Raw genomic sequence first — 18,995 nt, 5'->3', positions numbered from 1 at the left:
GTGTCTTATATGTGCCTATGAGAAATGAGCATTTTTAAGCAGAATATTTTTATGGGCTCACAACATTATTTTTCCTCATGAAGATCAAAGATCAAGAAAACAAATTATATGATGACAGGAAATTTATATTTAAATGCTTCGTAAATGCATGTGTGCTCATCTTTCCTGTACTTCTATTCTGGGAATCCCAATATTAAAAATTCAGATCCTATTAATTCTGATTATGCCTACCAAAAATGAAGTGAGAATCTTATGAATAAAGAGGCATCTGGATATTTAATATCTTGTAATAACCTATAATGGAAAAGAATCTAAAAAAAGAATATATATATATATAAAACTGAATATATACATATATATATACATATATATATATATAAAGCTGAAACACTTTGCTGTACACCTGAAACTAATACAATATTGTAAAGCAGCTATATTTTAATTTTAAAAAAAGGCATCTGGGAGCTAACTGGAAAAGTAGGAGATTATTTAACAAATATTCTGATGATCTACCATGGCCCCATTCTAAGGTTAGTGCCATAGTGGATTCAAAGATGTATGAAATATATTCTAAGACCTCAGAGAACATGCAATGTTATGAAAATAAGTAAATAAAACTATATTAAAAAGTAGAATAAAATAAGTGGCATAAATATTTGTTGGCAACATATAATTTCAATGCAATTGAAATTCTAAAGTCCACTGGAGGGTTAAGGGAAATGTTTCTGAAAGACCTTGAGAAACGACTACTTTGTCTTGCCATTCTGCATGTCCTACTCTGTAAAACCTACTCGTTCCCGTGATTTAAACATCATTCCTCTACAACCAATGACGTTCCAAGGGTCTATCTGCAAATCTGTATGTATTCTTGGACCCAGACTTTCACTTCCAGCTACTGGCTGGGCATTCCATGTTAATGTCCCAAGGATACATCATACTCAATATGTCCAAAACCTCCCAGTTTTCTCAGCCCCAAACCATTTTCCTTTGTTTCTACTTTAGTAAATATTCAAAACCACTCTTCTACATTCTCAGGTTCAAGGTCTTGGACTCCTCCTCTGCCTTACTCTTATCCTTGAACCAAATCTGATTGTTCCCTAATAAGTTTGCTGTCCTAAGTAAGGTCCTAAACTAAACACAGCCTGAAAAACCAATCTCCTTGTTTCCATTATGTGTATTTGCCTATCTTCTCAACAAAACGTTGCAAGGGTTACCTTCCTTCATATCTTTCTCTCTTTCTTAAGAAGCATTAGTGCTCTCCATTCCTTACATACAGTATAAAAACTAAATTTCTTGGCTCAATTTTAAGCAACTGGCCCCCGCCTATATATCTGGCCATTTCTCTTCTTTATCTGCACCAAATGCACTAGCCATCCTGGAACCTTCCTTACACACTCCTGCCTTTGCTTATGTCGACCCAATCTATCTGGCATGCCCTCCTCCCTATTATGTCACCTGATGAAGAAGTTCTATTCATCCTTCAAATGTCACCCTGTCAAGTGCGTTCCCTCACATCTCCCTGATAAAATAGCACTCCCACTCTTTCTATCACCCTTATCCTGCTTTATTTTTCTTCATAACACATCACAGATTGGATAGTTCTTTATTTGTTTACTTCCTGTGTCTAGCCATAGAATGTAAACTTCTAAAAGACAGATATATATTTGGGTGCTCAGTAATCTTTGATGGATTAATGGAATTTAATCCTTCAGACAATCTCATCTTTTCTTCAGGAAAGCAAGAAGTAGGGTTGCCCTCTTAGGGCAAGGATCACAGACTATCTTACATTATCTGTGTTGATATATATTGCAGTCCCACTACGCTGAAGGGGCTGTGGTTTACTCATATTTTTATCTCTTTTAGCACCTAATGAACACTCAATAATGCATACTGAATTGAGCTAAATTCAATGTGAATAGAAATCTCCGAACAATTAAATCCTTCTCCAATCTATAGAAATAGATTATCTTCAGGATGGTACTACATTAAAAGGAAAATGAGGATGATTAAAACATCAAACAATCTTCAGTTTGGGCATCTAGGAATCCCACAAAGAACTTCTTGACCCAGAGAAAACCTGGAATAGCTAGGTTTCTTCCTTATTTGGAACCACCACTTTTCAGATTTAATGCCCTGTATATTACTTTTGTTTTATTTCTACTACACTAGCTGAGTCAGCTTTGAGTTGATGACAAGCTCTTCTTCGGCCCTCTCATAAGGATCCCCAACCAGGCCACAGTGAATTTCAGTGATTTAAAGTCTTGAGGTGGCACAAAAGTTTTTCTAAGATTCCTTCACGCTTTTAAGGAGCTAAATTGATTTTTTTTATTTGGTTAGGTTATACTATGTTTTCAGGGTCAGTGGTTTCATCTCATGCTGATACTTATATATTAGCTTATAACTTGCTGAGTCCCCTTTTATTTTACAGCCAAACGTTCATATGGACTCTATGTGGCTGGTGCATAATGCAGAATTACAAAAAGTGAAGGGTAAGGATTGCATCCAGCAGATCATTTGGACTGCTTAAACAAACAAATCTTAGAGTCTGCAATATAAGAAATATTTATTTTTCAGATGACCAGAGTTCTTAAAAAAATCATAGGCTTCGATTTTACAACAACACAAATATCTTCATGTATATGCATTAATTTATTTATGCACGCAATAAAAATATGAGTACGAACTACATATAAAACACGATGGTAGACCAAAATGTAATAAAACATGGTCTCTGTACTCAGAGAAAATATATCCCTCTACCAAATGTTCTCTTTTTCACAAGCAAGTGAATTTTATATAAAACGTCTTAAGTCTTAATTTTCCTTTATTTACATCTAAACTAACAGAATCTCTATTTTAAGAGTGTTAGCCGGTAATTTTTCAGAATTCTGATGCTACAGAGGTCCGATATTAATAAAGAGGCCAATGCCCTATAGGATTCAAGTGATTGTAAAAGTCCCTTTGCCTGCTAACATTCTATGATTCAATGAATATTGAACTCCTTTATAAAGATGAATAGGAAGATGATATCACAAGTCTTTGTGAAGTTATATGAAAAAACATTATTATTTAGAGATACTAGGCAAAAGCAGTATTTGTTTGGTATCTGACACATTCAGTATTATTGACACTTTTGACTTTGTTTTGTGAAAACACATTTCGGGGTAAAAGACTTAAAAAATCTTTGAGTGTCTTCAGTGCTGCAAATCAAATAGTTCAACCCCCTGGATTAAATTCCCTGTGGTTCAGACTGTCTAGGCCAATTCTCAAAGTTGCATTTTTAATGATAAACTGAATTCCTCTAAATCAAAAATCAGTTTTCATACTGTATGAAAGTTATGCCTCAATTTAAAAAATAAAAATATTTCATTTCAAATATATTTTATAAAATTTTCTTAAACCAACTGATATTCAATCAAATATATATTATTTTTAAAAGCTTACTAAAGCAATTGAATATTGCTGATATTTGTGAAGATTTTGAAAGAAATAAGGACAAAGCATTTGACATTAAACATAATGAATATTTTTATATATTTAGACACAATATGTCTTTAAGATATAAAGTACTTTCAGTCAGTAGTCAAATATTCTCGGTGCAAAAAAATCTGCCACTATAATTATCCCTAAGATAGTGCATACCTTTGGCAACCCCGTTGTTCCAGATGTGTAAAGAATATACAGCGGATGTTCGGAAAGAACAGGAACACAATCATGTGACTGTGCTTTTGCCATCTCTTCATCCCAATCAAGGTCACGACCTGGAGCCAAAGGAACCGGCTCCTACAAAGCAAAAATATAGGAATATGCACTGAACAAAGGAGATTAAATCAGGAGAACACTGGAGAGTAGCTAAATCTGTATTAGTCTGAGCATCTGACTGAAATCTAGGCCTATAGAGCGCTAAATATCAGACTTAATGACTCAGTATCTCAGGGTCACGAGTTAAGATAAATGTTCATAAAAAAATCCAACAGTTTGACGTTGGCTTCAACTAAACTTACAACAGAAAATGTTTTATTCAAACCTAGAGATATCCTTAAGAAATTCAAAATGATGCAGGCATGATTTCATCAACAGTCAGAGCTTAACTAACAGAGGTTCATGCTTCTATAAACGCATGTACACTAACACCTTTATAAGCTAACTTCTATTTTCTTTTTGACCTGAAACACACACTTTATTTTTTTTAATTGGGGTATAGTTGCTTTACAATGTTGTGTTACTTTCTGCTGTACAACGAAGTGAATCAGCTATATGTATATATGTATCCCCTCCCTCTTGGACCTCCCTCCAATCCATCCCCCCATCCCACCCATCTAGGTCACCACAGAGCACCAAGCTGAGCTCCCTGCACTATACAGCAGGTTCTCACTAGCTATCTGTTTTATACATGTTAGTGTATATATGTCATTCCCAATCTCCCAATTCATCCCACTCCCCCTTCCCCCACCCCGTGTCCACACGTCCATTCTCTACACGTGTGTCTCTATTCCTGCCCTGCAAATAGGTTCATATGTACCGTTTTTCTAGATTGCACATATGTGTTAATATATGATATTTGTTTTTCTCTTTCTGACTTACTCTGTATGACAGACTTTAGGTCCATCCATGCACCCCAATATTCACTGCAGCACTATTTACAATAGCCAGGACATGGAAGCAACCTAAATGTCCATCGACAGATGAATGGATAAAGAAGATGTGGTACATATATACAATGGAATATTACTGAGACATAAAAAGGAACGAAATTGGGTCATTTGTAGAGACATGGATGGACCTAACTTCTATTTTTCATAACCTATTTCTTTTACTTTGGAACTACTGTCTTCACAATGAAATCTCAACTAACCCACTAAAATTTCTCTTTATACAGGGCCATTTAAGAGTAATACTGTGGCCATTTTTCCAAATGAGAGAATATTAAATAACTTTCAGGGGTGGGGGAGTAATCTACTTTTGCTTTTTCATGAACAAAAATCAGTTTTGAAGTTAATGAGAGTATGAGACCTACACAAAAAGCTATCCAAGTTTTCCCCCATCTACGTTATTGACTAATATGGTAGAAATGTTTGTTTTCTTTTTTGTTCCTAGAACCAAGCTCTAGTGTTATAAACTTTATAATAATAGAGCCATGAATTAGACAGACACATCTTAAGTTAGACAGACCTCTTTAAAAATGGTGCCAATGAAATAAGCCAGATAGGTGAAGAAGAAGGAAGTGGCTTATGGAAAAATTACTCTAGTGGGGAGTTATAGCTATTTGATTCTAGTTATGATCCAGTACATATCTAGTTATTTTATGAAATGTTGACTAAGCTCAAGATGACACATCAGGAAGTTTACCGTTGAACTTGTTAGTAGGCACAAGGCAAGACTACTCATTCCTCAGTGAAAGTAAGTTCACCACCTAGAGAGTATACGTAGCCATATATGTAGCCATTCACTTCATCAAGGTGAATCCCTGAACTAAGTCCAGAGACTCTGACAGATTTTTAAAAGCCAGGCCATTTCCACGTTTCTTGTTCCCTAATGTTTTGATCAGGGTTGTAGAAACCGGTCACATATTTAAATGGGTACATTTACAAATTAACATTTCAATATAATATCACAAATATGATGCCTATATGAATACGCACATTGATAGACAACAATCTGAGTTGACCTTCATGAAGGGGAAGTTTTAGGCCCAACTGGTTTCTCCAGCCTCACCTTGAATGTGCCCTGGATGTGCCATTTAGATAAATAAAAACAGATAACTGTGACCAAATTGTAAATTTCCATTTGTTTTTATGTATCAGATAAACACAACTAATTTCAAATTATCAAGCCCTTGCCATCACAATTACGGACCTATAAAAAAAATCATAACACTGTGTAATAAAAAAGGTCAATTGATTAATCACAAAAATAATTGCAGATAAAATAAAATGAGGACTTGAATGAATGGTTATTCTTTAGGCTAAGAAATACAGAAATGTATATAAATAAGATCTGGTGAAAGGAAGAGAGGGGAAAAATCAACATTAGCCTTTACATACATGCGTTTACTTCTATAGACATGTACTTCCTAAATGTTATCATTCTTAAAATGCAGTCCTGGGGGAAGGAAGCACCAGGGGTGACTGATGTGACCTCCCAGTTAAGCCGTCATTGCTTGCCTGAGGCTTAGGAGTGGCAGCCAGGTTTTTATTTCCTCTGGCAAAAATGCAATCCTGGTTAATGAAATGTATCACCGAGCCTCATAATTTGTGTCTCTCTAAGCTCAAGGCAAAGCCAATCCACTGGGCTTAATAACTGCCTCAACAGCATGTCAGATATGAAGGACAAGAGTCATCCAACTGAAATAAAGGAAAGTCAAAACAGAGGGAAAGGTTTCAAGAAAAAGAAGGAGGGAGAGAAAGGGAGCTAGTTATGGGAGGGGGGAAGGGAAAGTGGATCTTTACCTATCAAGAAGGAAGAGAAGCCTACTAACTTTTTGTTTTTAATCAAGTGTAAATAGACTAAATATTTATTTAAAAGGCAGAGATGGTCAGATTGGATAAAAAAATTAAGGCCCCAAAGTATGTTATCTATAAGAGAAAATGTTTTAAAATATAAACACATTACTGGTTAAAAAGAAAGGGATGGAAAAAAGTTACACTATGCAACAAAAAGTACAAGCAAGATTATATGGTTATGTATCAAAGTAGATTTTTACAAAATACCAAATGATAATGAAAATGAGCAACTGGAACTCTTGTAATTTTCTGGTGGAACAGTAAAATGATATGTCCACTTTGTAAAATTATTTAATAGTTCTTTATCAAGTCAAATATACATCTAATACATGAATCAGCAATTCTACCCCTAGGTATTTACACAAGAGAAATGAAAACACAGGTCCACACACAGACTTGTACAAGAATATTCATAGTAGCCTTAGTCATAATAACTCCAAAGGAGAAATGACCCAAATATCCATAAATAGAAGAATGGAAAAACAATTTTTGATATATTTATGGTATGAAATACTACTCAGTAAAAAAACAATAAACTACTGATACATGCCACACAAGGAGTATATCTCAAGAACATATTGAACAAAAGAGGGTAGACACAATAGAGTATATATGGTATGCTTCTATTTATATGAAGCCTGAGAATGAACAAAAATAATCTATGACAATACAAATCAGAAAGCATTTGCTTCTGGGGATGGGGAATGGTTGACTGGAAAAGGAACAAGTATGGAGAAATTCTATATCTGGATTTGGATGGTAGTTACCCAAGTACATGCAATTTTGAAAATGCATCAAACTGTACTCTTATGATCTGTCCATTTTATTGTATGTAAACTATATCTCAAAAATTAAAATAATAATAATAATAATTTGAGTACCTACAATGTGCATATTATATTAAGATGTGAATAATGCTGAATAGAGATAGTGTATAAAAATTAATAATAAAAAAAGAGGAAAAAGAAGATATTTGCCTGAGAAAAATCTGAACAGGAAACATTCATATCCATATCCAATGTATTTATAAAGTAAAAGAAAATAGCACATATCTTGTTGGTTAAAAGTCATTAAATTGAGTTTAAATCTTGGCTCCACCACTTATTAGCTGTGACTTTGGGCTATGACCTCTCCATGACTCAGTTTCTTCATCCATAAAATAGGGACAGTAATAACATCTACTTTATTGGTTTATAAGAATGTAAGAATTAAATAAGGAGTATCTGAAAGTACTTAGTGCTTAGCATTAAGTTTTTTGTAAATTCTACATGAATTCATACATGTGTGAATAGTACACACACACTAAACACTTGTGTGTGTTTGTTCCTACCCTTCCTCTAACCTTCTCTTACCCAAAGCCTTCTTTATTACTGACTTTGCATTCCCTGATTGAACAGCAACAAGCCTTTTTTCAAAACATGCTGGAGGTCATCTGAAAGAAACTTAAAATTCTTCTTCGAGACAGTAAAAATATTAAAATCATTGAGGGCAACAGTTCATGAACCACAGACTACTAAAACTACACAGGAATTTAACGTGGTAATGCGAATTGCTAGGTGGTAATCAAAATGAGAGAGCTTTAATGCTCTCTGTTCTTACATCTTGTCATTTAAGCATTTTCCACAGATAACCTCTCAAGAGTTCTACAAAATTATACATGATTCTTCACACACTTTCAATTTTCCTTCTGCAAAAAATTTTAATCTGCTAGAAACCCAAATTGGTCCCAGTATAAATAGCTGGAGACTTAGCTTGGATGTAGAAATGAGGTGATCATTAGGGCAAATTTGCTAGAAAAAGCATTGTAAAATATAGTCATTGATGTATTTACTGCGTTTCCTTCCTTCACAGATCACAGAATAATTTACCTGTTTAGAATATTCATATTTTGTTTTCCTGAACATAGTTTTTATTTCCAGATCAATTACTTTTTCTAAAGTTTTTAAAAGACATTTTAAATGCAAATTAATCAAGACTGGGTAGCTGAGAGATTAAGCATCCAGTCAGAGTATACACATTCAGATCATGACCTTGACAAAACTTGCAGGTGAACCACATTGCTTAGAAATATCGAAAAAAATAAGAAAAAGTTATGTCATGAATGCATATATGTAGATACTAGTTTATCCTTACATAGGCATAAGGTAAGTGATATTTAATATAAAATTAATAATGTGGTAGTTTTCTTACGGTTTTATAACTTTGCTTTCAAAGAATTACATTACTATACAGTATGCCTCTTTCTCTGGTAACTGGAAAAACTGGGTATCAGCCTATCATCACAGGTAAGTGTTTTTTTTTTAAATTTAACAGTGTTTCTAATACTGTAGTATGAATATGACTGTAACGCCATATGCCATAAAAACTGTATAATTATTCACTCATTAGTGTGTAGGCTAGGCTACCATGAAGCAATCATATTGCTGCTGCTTCTTTATCAATGCATGAATCATTATACCTAAATATGAATTTCTTTTTCACATTATCTTTTCATTTTTGATGTTTAGTGTTGTAATACGTAGAATATCTACAGTGTTTTGTATCATATAAGCCAATATTGATGCAGGTACTGATAGACAATTCATCTTGTAAACAGATGACGTAAACTTATGGTATGAGTAAATATAGTCATAAATCTACTTTCTCTTCCTTATGATTTTTTAAATAACATTTTCTTTTCTCTAGCTTACTTTATTGTAAGACAATACAGTATATAATACATATAACGTGCTAATCAACTGATTATGTTATTGGTAAGGCTTCCAGTCAACAATAGGCTATTAGGTAAGTTTATGGGGGAGTCAAAAGTTATAAGCAGATTTTCAACTGCCCAGTGGGCCAGTGTCCCTAACCCCCGCATTGGGTCAACTGTATTATTATTATAGTTATAATGTAAGTTAATAAAGGACACCACAATAGACTACACATTAATTCTAATTCATTAATATTACAGATACTCCTATGTTCCACTCTTTTTGTTTTAAGCTCATTTTTTATAATGACAGAAAATATCATTCTTTTTTGCCAAAAATAGTGACATTCCTGAAGTATTGTATATTCAACAGTTTATAAATCAAGCGTTCCTTTCAAATGGTCAAAAAGAGTCATCCTTAGCACATCACCATAAGCAAGGACCAAATTCAATGTTCAGATTACCATATTTGGACGATTATAAATGAGAACTTTATCTGGCTTGTGTTGTCCTATTCTCAGAGCTTCTTCTAGAAGTGGTATGTATTCTACCTTCCTTCCAGGTTCAATGCCAAATGATGCTGTAACAACGACCTTGGGCTACAATGAAAAATAAGTAAATAAATACATGAGAAAGCTTAACCATCCTAATTAAGGTAACCACAATATTTCAGATGCAGGCTGACAATTTAACATTTCTTAAGAAACGTTTGAACGATTCTGTTCTCTATTAAATAAACGTTCTGAAAACCAATAAGCTATTTTTAAATGTTATAGCCCTAACCACTTCCACATAAATCTCACTTACCTGTCTAGAATTCCACACTTAATGATGCTTCTGGCTAATAAACATGAGCTGTTAAAAAATACTTTTGAAAGAATTCATTAAATCAGGTAGATGTAAATTTGCCATGAACCAGTGAAATGGAAGCCTAGGGCCCCCTCACTTGCAGAGGCCTGCATAACAGCTGGTTGTTGCTGAAGTTGTAGCATTTCTTAGTGGGGGGAGACCCAGCCTGACTGCTATTAGGAAGCATTTCTAAAGTTTTTTATGTAAGCATCCTGCTTGAACACCTAGAGAGACCTCGGAGGAAGAGACCTGAATCTCCAATAATTATTTTATCATTCTTTTCTCATTCCAAATACATACTCATTTTCACCAAATTTTATATTGTAATTTTGTTATATTTTTCTTAAAAGGGCCCTCATTTAAGTTTCAAGCCCCACAAAGCCTGAACATGCCCCCGTCATTAAGACACACTTGGCACTCTTCTTTACCTGACAACTTGCTAGTCATGCTTCAAGATATACACAGGTGTCGCTAAAAGGCTTAGGATCAATCTTCCTTCCCTGGTAGATTCTGAACAGGCCTCAGATATCCAACTATAGTCAAAGTGTTCCTTTGTCCCCACCTCTGCACAGGAAGCTCTCCAAGGCCAAATTTGGACCTTGTTACCTCCCTGTCTCCTATGCCTGTTACAATGCTTGCCATACCATAAACTCTCAACAAATATTTGTGGCACTGAACCAAAATTCTCGTTAATCTGCAAAACAAACATATCTTTGTTCTTTTAAGTACACTGTTTCTTCACGGAGAAACCCAAAGCAAAGGAAACAGATAATAAATTACTCAGGAGAAAGATAATCAGTCCAACATAGTGCACCTATTCCTGAATTTTGATTTCTGGTTACAATACATTTCATCTAGGGAAGGTTTATATAATGTCAAATATATGCATATATAGCACTTTCTGGTTTTTAATATCATTTAATATTCATGGAGCTGAGGCTCAGTGCAGTTGCATAGCTTGCTCCAGGTTAGAAGTGTTGGAATCAGAAAGAGGTCCAGTACTGACTGATTTCAGAATCTTCCTCTTTCCACTATTTCAAGCTGCCTTTTAAAAGAAAAAAAAAAAGGAAAGAAATGAAAAAGTAAAACTTGTATCCTTTTTTAATATTTTTAAAGGTCAGACATTTGAGTATAATTCACATTTTAATATCTGAAGTATGTACAAAAATAACCCCAAATAACATTCCCTAAGATTAGAATTCTGAATTCTGAATAAATGAAAGTAAGTTACACATCAAATTAAAAACATATATAGAATATATCAAAAGTTGAATAATTTAATAAAGTCATAATTAGATTCTTCCTCTAGAAAATAATCCCTTTCACATTTCTATTAACAGCCTTTTATTGGAGGTTTTATTCCATCTCAAGTGGACTACATTCTTCCCATCTTCATCTGTTAAAATAAAACTTTTTCTTCGGCCTAATTAGTTGAAATTTACGACATCAAAATCATCCCTGCTTTCAATTATCATCCAAATATCTCAGGTATGTATCTCTATCTCCATCTCCTCGCCATTAATTTGACTTGCTCAATGGACCCGCCCATAAGAATATGCACTTACTGCCTAAACTCCTTAACAAGGTTGGGGGTGGGGGAGGTGTTTATGTGTGTGTGTCTTATGGATGAAAACTCCTCCAGTGATACAGCATAAGTTTTATAAATTCTTATTTTATATATATATATATATATATATATATATATATATATATATATAAATTTTCCCACATCATATAAAATCTGTTTAAAAAGAAACAACATATCTCATACCTTTGCCCAAATGGTGTTTAAGATTTCTGTAGCTGAAAAGCTAGAGTCTATAGCTTCCTCAGAGAAGTCTCCAATTGCCTACTGATTTGCAGATCAGTGACTGATATTTCCCCCTAGATTTCCCGTCATAAGTACTAACTCAACATGTTTATAAAAAGAGAGAAAAAAGAGAATCCAGCCAGTTAGTGTGCAAACCAGCTTCCTAGTTCTAATAACTGAACTACTACCAGATGAAGTCAGATATGTAAAACCTCACTCCATGCCTAGTACTCTGGGGACCCTCAATATATATTAGTTTGCTTTTTTTTTGTTAAGAATGTTTCTCATCCTGGGCTTGTAAAACTCTATAAAGGTCAGTCATCTCCTACTCCCATAATGACCTTCCTTTAATCTTCCCACTGCTGTCCCTCTCCTGCACATTGCCCACTAGCCACTGATTCACAAAGAGACCACCTACCAAAGGTTCTCGTTCTAACCTCTCTCCCACTCACATCATGTTGCAAGACTTGCCTCCTCTTAACACTGCTTAAATCATGACCGTTACCTGCTCAAAAATTTGACCGGTCAGCATCTACAGGATGCAATTCAGACAATAACTGCCTTTTCAAGCTCACCTTCTCTCCCTCTTCAATCACATTGGTCTATTTGCTGTCCTTTAAATGAATTTTTACCCTTACCTGCCTCTCATGCTAGACTCTTAATTCTTTTCTAGCCTTTTGGATTCCACTATGTCATTCTCTTTAACTAGCTGAATCTTAGCTAAGATGTAACTCAAATCTCACCTCCTTCAGAAAGCCTTCTTCAGCCACCCCTACTAAAAGATATCATTCCTGCCTCTAAATCAGGGATCTGCAAACTATGATTCAGAGCCAAACTCTGCCCAAATTACATTCTGCAAAGTGTTGTTGGAACACTGCTTTGCCCTTAGTTCCTGCAGTGTCTAAGGCTGTTTTTGTGCTACAACAGCACAGCTGAGTAGTTGCAACACAAACCATGTAACTCGAAATGCCTAAAATATTTACTATCTAGTAACTTACAGAAAAAAGTTTGCTGATTCCTGCTCTAAATTCATAGAATCATAACAGCTAACCTTTTTTTTTTAATGAGTATTATATGCCAGGCACTGTGTTAGTGTTTTAATTCAATATCTCAATGATATTTCACAACAGCCTTTCAAGTTTGTGATTTTAGTACCCCATCTAAACGTGTAACTTCACCTGTCCCTAACACCCCCTCTTAACCACTGTGCTATAACACCATTCCTGGAAATATATAGATTATAAAACTAGTCATGTGTCCCATCCATTTGATAAGTATCATTTCTTAACCAGTTCCAAGGACAGTACCAGGCATAGAGTGGAAGCTTAATAAATACATGTTGAACAAGTAAATTAGTTATTATTTTTCTTAAATGTCTTACACAAATATATGGCAAGTTAACTTGAAAGGCTTGCACCTTATATGTTATATTCTTCACAGTATCTAGAAAGATGTCTACCACATAGGACTGACTCGAAAATAAAATTTTGGTTAATAGTGTATGCCAAATAAAAAGTAAACTTTATCTCATTCGATAGGAGGATCTAATAAGTACAGGTCACTCTTCGATGGTTCAGATAAATACAGCTGTACTATATGCAGCTACTACTTGATTTCTCCAAATAAAGCACTTACCTTTGCATGATCAATGCGACTGCTTAGTTCTCTGGATGCAAATCCCCCAAATATGAGACTATGGATGGCTCCTATCCTAGCACACGCCAGCATGGTGTACATCGCCTGGGGGATCATGGGCATGTAGATAACCACAGTGTCACCCTTCTTGACACCATGCTTGACCAAAACACCAGCCAGCTTAGAGACCTATAACAACATCATCAGATCAGCAACGTGTTCTCTGTGATAATTCACTAAACTTCTCAGTTACGACAGTAATGCAAGATGATCACCGCCCCCCCCGCCCGCAGTGGATTATAGAAGACCGAGAAATACATATTTGATGATGGTGGTAAGAGTTTAGATGGTGACAATAATAACAGTCACCGCCCCCCCCGCCCGCAGTGGATTATAGAAGTCTGAGAAATACATATTTGATGATGGTGGTAAGAGTTTAGATGGTGACAATAATAACAGGCATCTGGATTATAATAATTGGACTATAAACCAACTTACTATTATTATGCCATATGAATTCCACGGCTTAAATTTGCTTAATTATTCATTCAACAACATTTTTACTAAGCAACTATCATGCGCCAGACATTGTGTTTAGGGTTGGGAACACAACACTGAAAAACAAAGACTTGTCCCTGTGAAGCTTTTATGCTAAAGGGGGAATCTGTCAAGTGAGCAGAAAAATAAAATAATTACAAATTTAGTTACATGTTGGGTTAACTGTTGAAGGAAACAGTTAAGATCAAAAGCCTACACATGATAAAATTTGTTGCAAGAAACCTTTTCATGGGCAATTAGAGCAAGCTGTGGGAAGTATGCCAGATCTAAGTGAGGATCTAAGAAGTTCAACATTCTTTTATTTAAAAAATCTATATTGAGTTCCTATACATCACACACATTGTTTTCTGATACATCAGTAAACAAACAAGACAAAGATCTCTATCAGAGTACTTATGCTTTAGCAGAGGATATGCAATAAATGTAATAATTATATATTATGTTAAAAGATATTGAGTGCTATTTGATGGGGGAATAGAGCAAAATAGAGGGGATTGGGAGTGCAGGGGATGTAATTCTCAATGGGACAATCAGAATAGTCCCCAAAGGGACTTCCATGGTGGTCCAGTGGTTAAGACTCCACACAGACTTCCACTGCAGGGGGCATGGGTTCAACCCCTGGTTGGGGAACTAAGATCCCACAAGTCGCAGAACAGCCCAAAAAAAAGGATAAACCTAAGACAGTGACATTTTAGCAATGACACATAAGAGGTTGAGACTAAGTGGATATCTGTGAGCATACTATTTCAGGCAGAAAGGGCACCAGTACAGTGGTGTAAGGGGGATCATAGGTGATGTGACTGAGGAACGTAGAGGAGACCAGGGGAGCTGAAACGGAAAGAACAAGTGAGAAAGTGGTCATAGATCAGGTCAGAGAGCTAAAGGGTCAGTAGGGATCCACCGGGCAAATGGAAGGACTACGGCTTGGCTTTGAATGTGACTGTTCAATATAGTAAACAGAGGAGGCCTGAGAGACGGAATTAGGCCACACTGCTATTTGAGGTTCCTTTCATTTCACTCTGCCTCTCCTACTTTTTGAACAAGTTCAAAGGATTCTGAATCCTGATCATTCTTCCTTTTTCTCTCTATTCCCTTCCTCTGTGCAGATGGGGAAAGATGTGGTCAAGGTTAAGGGCTCTGGGGAAAGACAGACAGTAACAAACAACTCTCTCAGTGTTTTATCCTGCCCTATATTGCAAACTCTAATTTAGTGCAATTTTTTAAGAGCCCCAAGTTGCCCAGTAGAAAGTTACAAGAAAGATAAATCAAAGTAATATCAATCATGAACTTAAATTCTATTATATGGAGCTCAAGAACCAAGACAAACACTAAACCTTATATCCAAATATCTCACTGTAAACCCTGAAGAAAGTGGCCATGCTCTGCGATCGCATTACTGGGTGTCCTGTTTAAGGTAGATAGGTAGATAGCACTGGGAGAGACCAACGAGAAGAGTTTGTCCTATTTACAGCTATAGCCTTGGCATTTTAAATAGTGTTGAATAAAAAGAATTTTCAACCAAAACCCAATCTAGCAATGATTCAGTAACTTTATAATCCTGTCTTACTTCACAACGTTGCTGGAAGATGTCCAAAATTTTTCTGTCCTCTGAAAGAAATGAAATCAATAATTCAAGACTTTCTTTAAAAGAAGGATCTCACAATGGCTAAATGTAGCCCCAAGATGTATTTAAGGTGGGGTCATGTCACACCTAAAAAAAAAAAAAAATGAGCCAACATATTAAACTTAGAAGGTTTCATAAGCAAATTCAGATTTCCAGGTTCTCTTGAAACACTGGAAGGTCTAGCCACAGTGGGTCTGTGTTCTTGAATGACAACAATCAACTGAACCCAATGATCAGCTGCTGGGTTTGCCATGAACTTGCTATTCCCTAGGGCTATTTATAACAGAGCTTGCATTTTTCTTTCCTTCTGGGTTTAAAATATATTCTTCCACATCCTGTTTATTTTGTAATGTGCTACACCATAGTTCCATAACCATAGAGATGTGATATATACAGATAATTGATTTTTCTCTCATCCATGTCTCCCATTTATATTTTCTGCCTGGTTCCTGCAGGCATCTGAGCTGTTAACCACTGCCTTGAAGACAATCTTCAGTCAAATTAAGCTGCACTATGTCTGTATCACCAATAGATGGTGCCCATTTGACCTTATTAACCTCCCTTCTTGGAGCTACTCCTCAATGTTTAGATACGATACTAACCACACCAAAGTTGCTCTGAAGACAAAAGTTTTATATGATCAATAGACAAAAATATCTTTTTTAGTAGTTTCTGGGGCTAAATGTCACTCCAGTAAAATTTTCCATTGTTACTTCTAAATTTTAAAATATACATATTTATTTTTATAAATATGAAAAGGAATGGGTAAATATGTTTCAGGTAAGACTTCTAATACATAAGCTAATGAAAAATGAAATATTAGCTCATAGCAAAAGATGGGATTGATTTAATATGAAAATATTTGAGAATGTTTCATTAAAAAATATTCCTCATTAATATTATATCTAGTGTTGGGACTTCCCTGGTGGTGCAGAGGTTAAGAATCCGCCTGCCAATGCAGGGACATGGGTTCGAGCCCTGGTCCGGGAAGATCCCACATGCCGTGGAGCAACTAAGCCCGTGCACCACAACTACTGAGCTTGTGGTCTAGAGCCCACGAGCCACAACTACTGAGCCCACGTGCCACAACTACTGAAGCCCGTGCACCTAGACCCTGTGCTCCGCAACAATAGAAGTCACCGCAATGAGAAGCCCGCGCACTGCAACAAAGAGTAGCCCCTGCTGGCCGCAACTAGAGAAAGCCCACATGCAGCAACAAAGACCCAATGCAGCCAAAAATAAAAATAAATAAATTTATTTTAAAAATATATTATATCTCGTGTTGGTTAATTTGGAAACCCCAGAACAGAATACTTAATAGTCTTACTCAGATGCAAAAATAATCATTTTGAAGGTAAGTGTAAGCAACAGCGAGCAATTAGAGGAAATATCTAGAAATCTCAGTCACCTAAGAGCTCATAATCACTCAAATAAAGTTCTATGAAACCAACATAAAGGACAATTTGATTACTGCTATTTCAGGGTTCACCTTGTTTTCATTGGCTTTTTGATGGAGAATTATCAAACGAAAGATAGATATTATCTTTATTCAATGTTATATTCTTATTCTACCATAGGTGCCTGAGTGTAGATTTATAATTTCTATTATTATCCAAAAGGAAAAAAATTTTAACATGTGTTTCATATAACCTACAGTTTTTCAACTGAAGAAAAAATTAAATCATGTGCCACTCACCCAATCCATATTAATCTTTGCACCTTCTTAGAACTATTTTAATTTATCAACTATTTAATAGTCTTATACTAATAGAAAACCACTAAAATTGGTTTTCTTTCTGACATCAAGTGCAATACATAACCCATACAATCATGGTCAGGCCATGATACTCCTCTAACATGAGGATAACTGAGCTGGGGACAAAGCCTGAAGAAATGAAACAAATGTATATATACATATTCATTTAGAACAACAGTGTTTGCCTTTTCCCACTAGTTATTTATTACATGAACTAATTATTATTTTGGTACTAATTTAAAGTTATTTTAATATCGAAGTATCCTGCCATTGATTCAAGTTATATAGTATCTGCTATGTGTCCTATACTGAGGTCAAGTCGGCAGGTGCAAAAATGAGGAAGATATGTTCCTTAAGGCAAAGAAATTCACAGTCCAGGAAAAAATATCATACATAAATAGTAATGATAAAATAAGAAAGTGCAACAAATATTTATGTAATATAAAACGGTATACACATATATTTGGTTTATATATAACACACATATATTTGGTTTAGATGCAAGTAAAAACTTTAAATTTTAGAATGGTAAAATAAAAACATGTAAGCATAAATAATGAAAAAAACTTCAGTAAAATTTTTATGTACTCATTCTGGAAAATCTTCATTCCAAAGAAGAAAGACAAATACCATATGATGTCACTTATATGTGGAATCTAAAATATGACATAAATGAACTTATCTATGAAACAGAAACAGACTCACAGACATAGAAAACAGACCATGGGGGGAGGCAGGGGAGGGATGGATGGGGAGTTTGGGACTAGCAGATACAAACTATTATATATAGGATGTTTAAGCAACAAGGTCCTATTGTATAGCACAGGGAACTATATTCAATATCCTGTATTAAACCATATTGGAAAAAAAGCAGTCTGCGACTTAGTAGAATTTCATGACCAAAAGCCCATGACACAAAAATAAACATTAGTCAAAACTGATCAAGACTATGTTCTATAGAGTAAATTAGCACTTGCTTCACAAACTGCCAGTGTGTCCATCTAAAGAAAATCATGTTTGTATGACAAAGATAGAGTTGGTGTCCAAATTATAGTAAAAACATAACAATCAGAGGCAACCTCAGGGCCATGTCAAAGAAAATTACATGAAAGAGAAGACAAGAGAAAGCATGTTTTTCAGCGGCAATGATATTACTCTGCAAACCCTGGTCGAATCAATATCAGAAAATGCAACTACTTTAAAAATCAATTATAATATCTGAGGAAACAGTTTATTAAAATTGGGGATGAATGACCTGTTCTTCAGAATATATAGAATTTCCCACAGAAAGAGATAATTACCTAAAATACCTGCATTTTACTTTTAAACATATAAGTTAATCATATATTTTGTACATACACAGACATCATACACACGTTTTTGGTTTTTCTTGTACACACAAAGAGAGCCATCAAAAAGGTAAAAATTTATCTCTAATGAATTGTTTCTTCTTTTGGCCATGCACCATCCATGCATCAGGTAAATAAATACCTATGAAAAGAATTAGTTACACTAAAACTGCTTAGGATCTGAAATAATACTAAAACTATCTTTTTGAAAGGAAATCT

General features: G+C 35.0%; 1 protein-coding gene across 13 annotated transcripts in view; it reads right to left on the bottom strand.

Annotated features, from left to right (window-relative positions):
- ACSS3 (acyl-CoA synthetase short chain family member 3) overlaps positions 1–18,995 on the bottom strand; it is a 151,205-nt gene that overhangs the window by 82,498 nt on the left and 49,712 nt on the right. For 10 of the 13 annotated variants that reach the window (XR_003680075.2, XM_055085235.1, XM_007115331.4 and 7 more), the window contains 3 exons: positions 13,490–13,678; positions 9,660–9,794; positions 3,643–3,783 (listed from right to left, as the gene is read on the bottom strand). Coding sequence is in view for 12 of the 13 variants with exons in the window: in XM_007115331.4 (XP_007115393.1) it covers positions 3,643–3,783; positions 9,660–9,794; positions 13,490–13,678 (465 nt within the window). In the remaining variant the exon portion in view is untranslated. Of the gene's footprint in view, positions 1–3,642; positions 3,784–5,642; positions 5,728–9,659; positions 9,795–13,489; positions 13,679–15,614; positions 15,646–18,995 lie in introns of those variants that run through there. The other 3 variants (XM_055085234.1, XM_055085236.1, XM_055085232.1) reach the window with 3 other exon arrangements.

The sequence above is a fragment of the Physeter macrocephalus genome, chromosome 6, assembly GCF_002837175.3.
Source record: "Physeter macrocephalus isolate SW-GA chromosome 6, ASM283717v5, whole genome shotgun sequence".
NCBI classification, from domain to species: Eukaryota; Metazoa; Chordata; class Mammalia; order Artiodactyla; family Physeteridae; genus Physeter; species Physeter macrocephalus.
The sequence above is the reverse complement of the archived record's forward strand: the minus strand, read 5'-3'. Positions and strand labels throughout refer to the sequence as shown.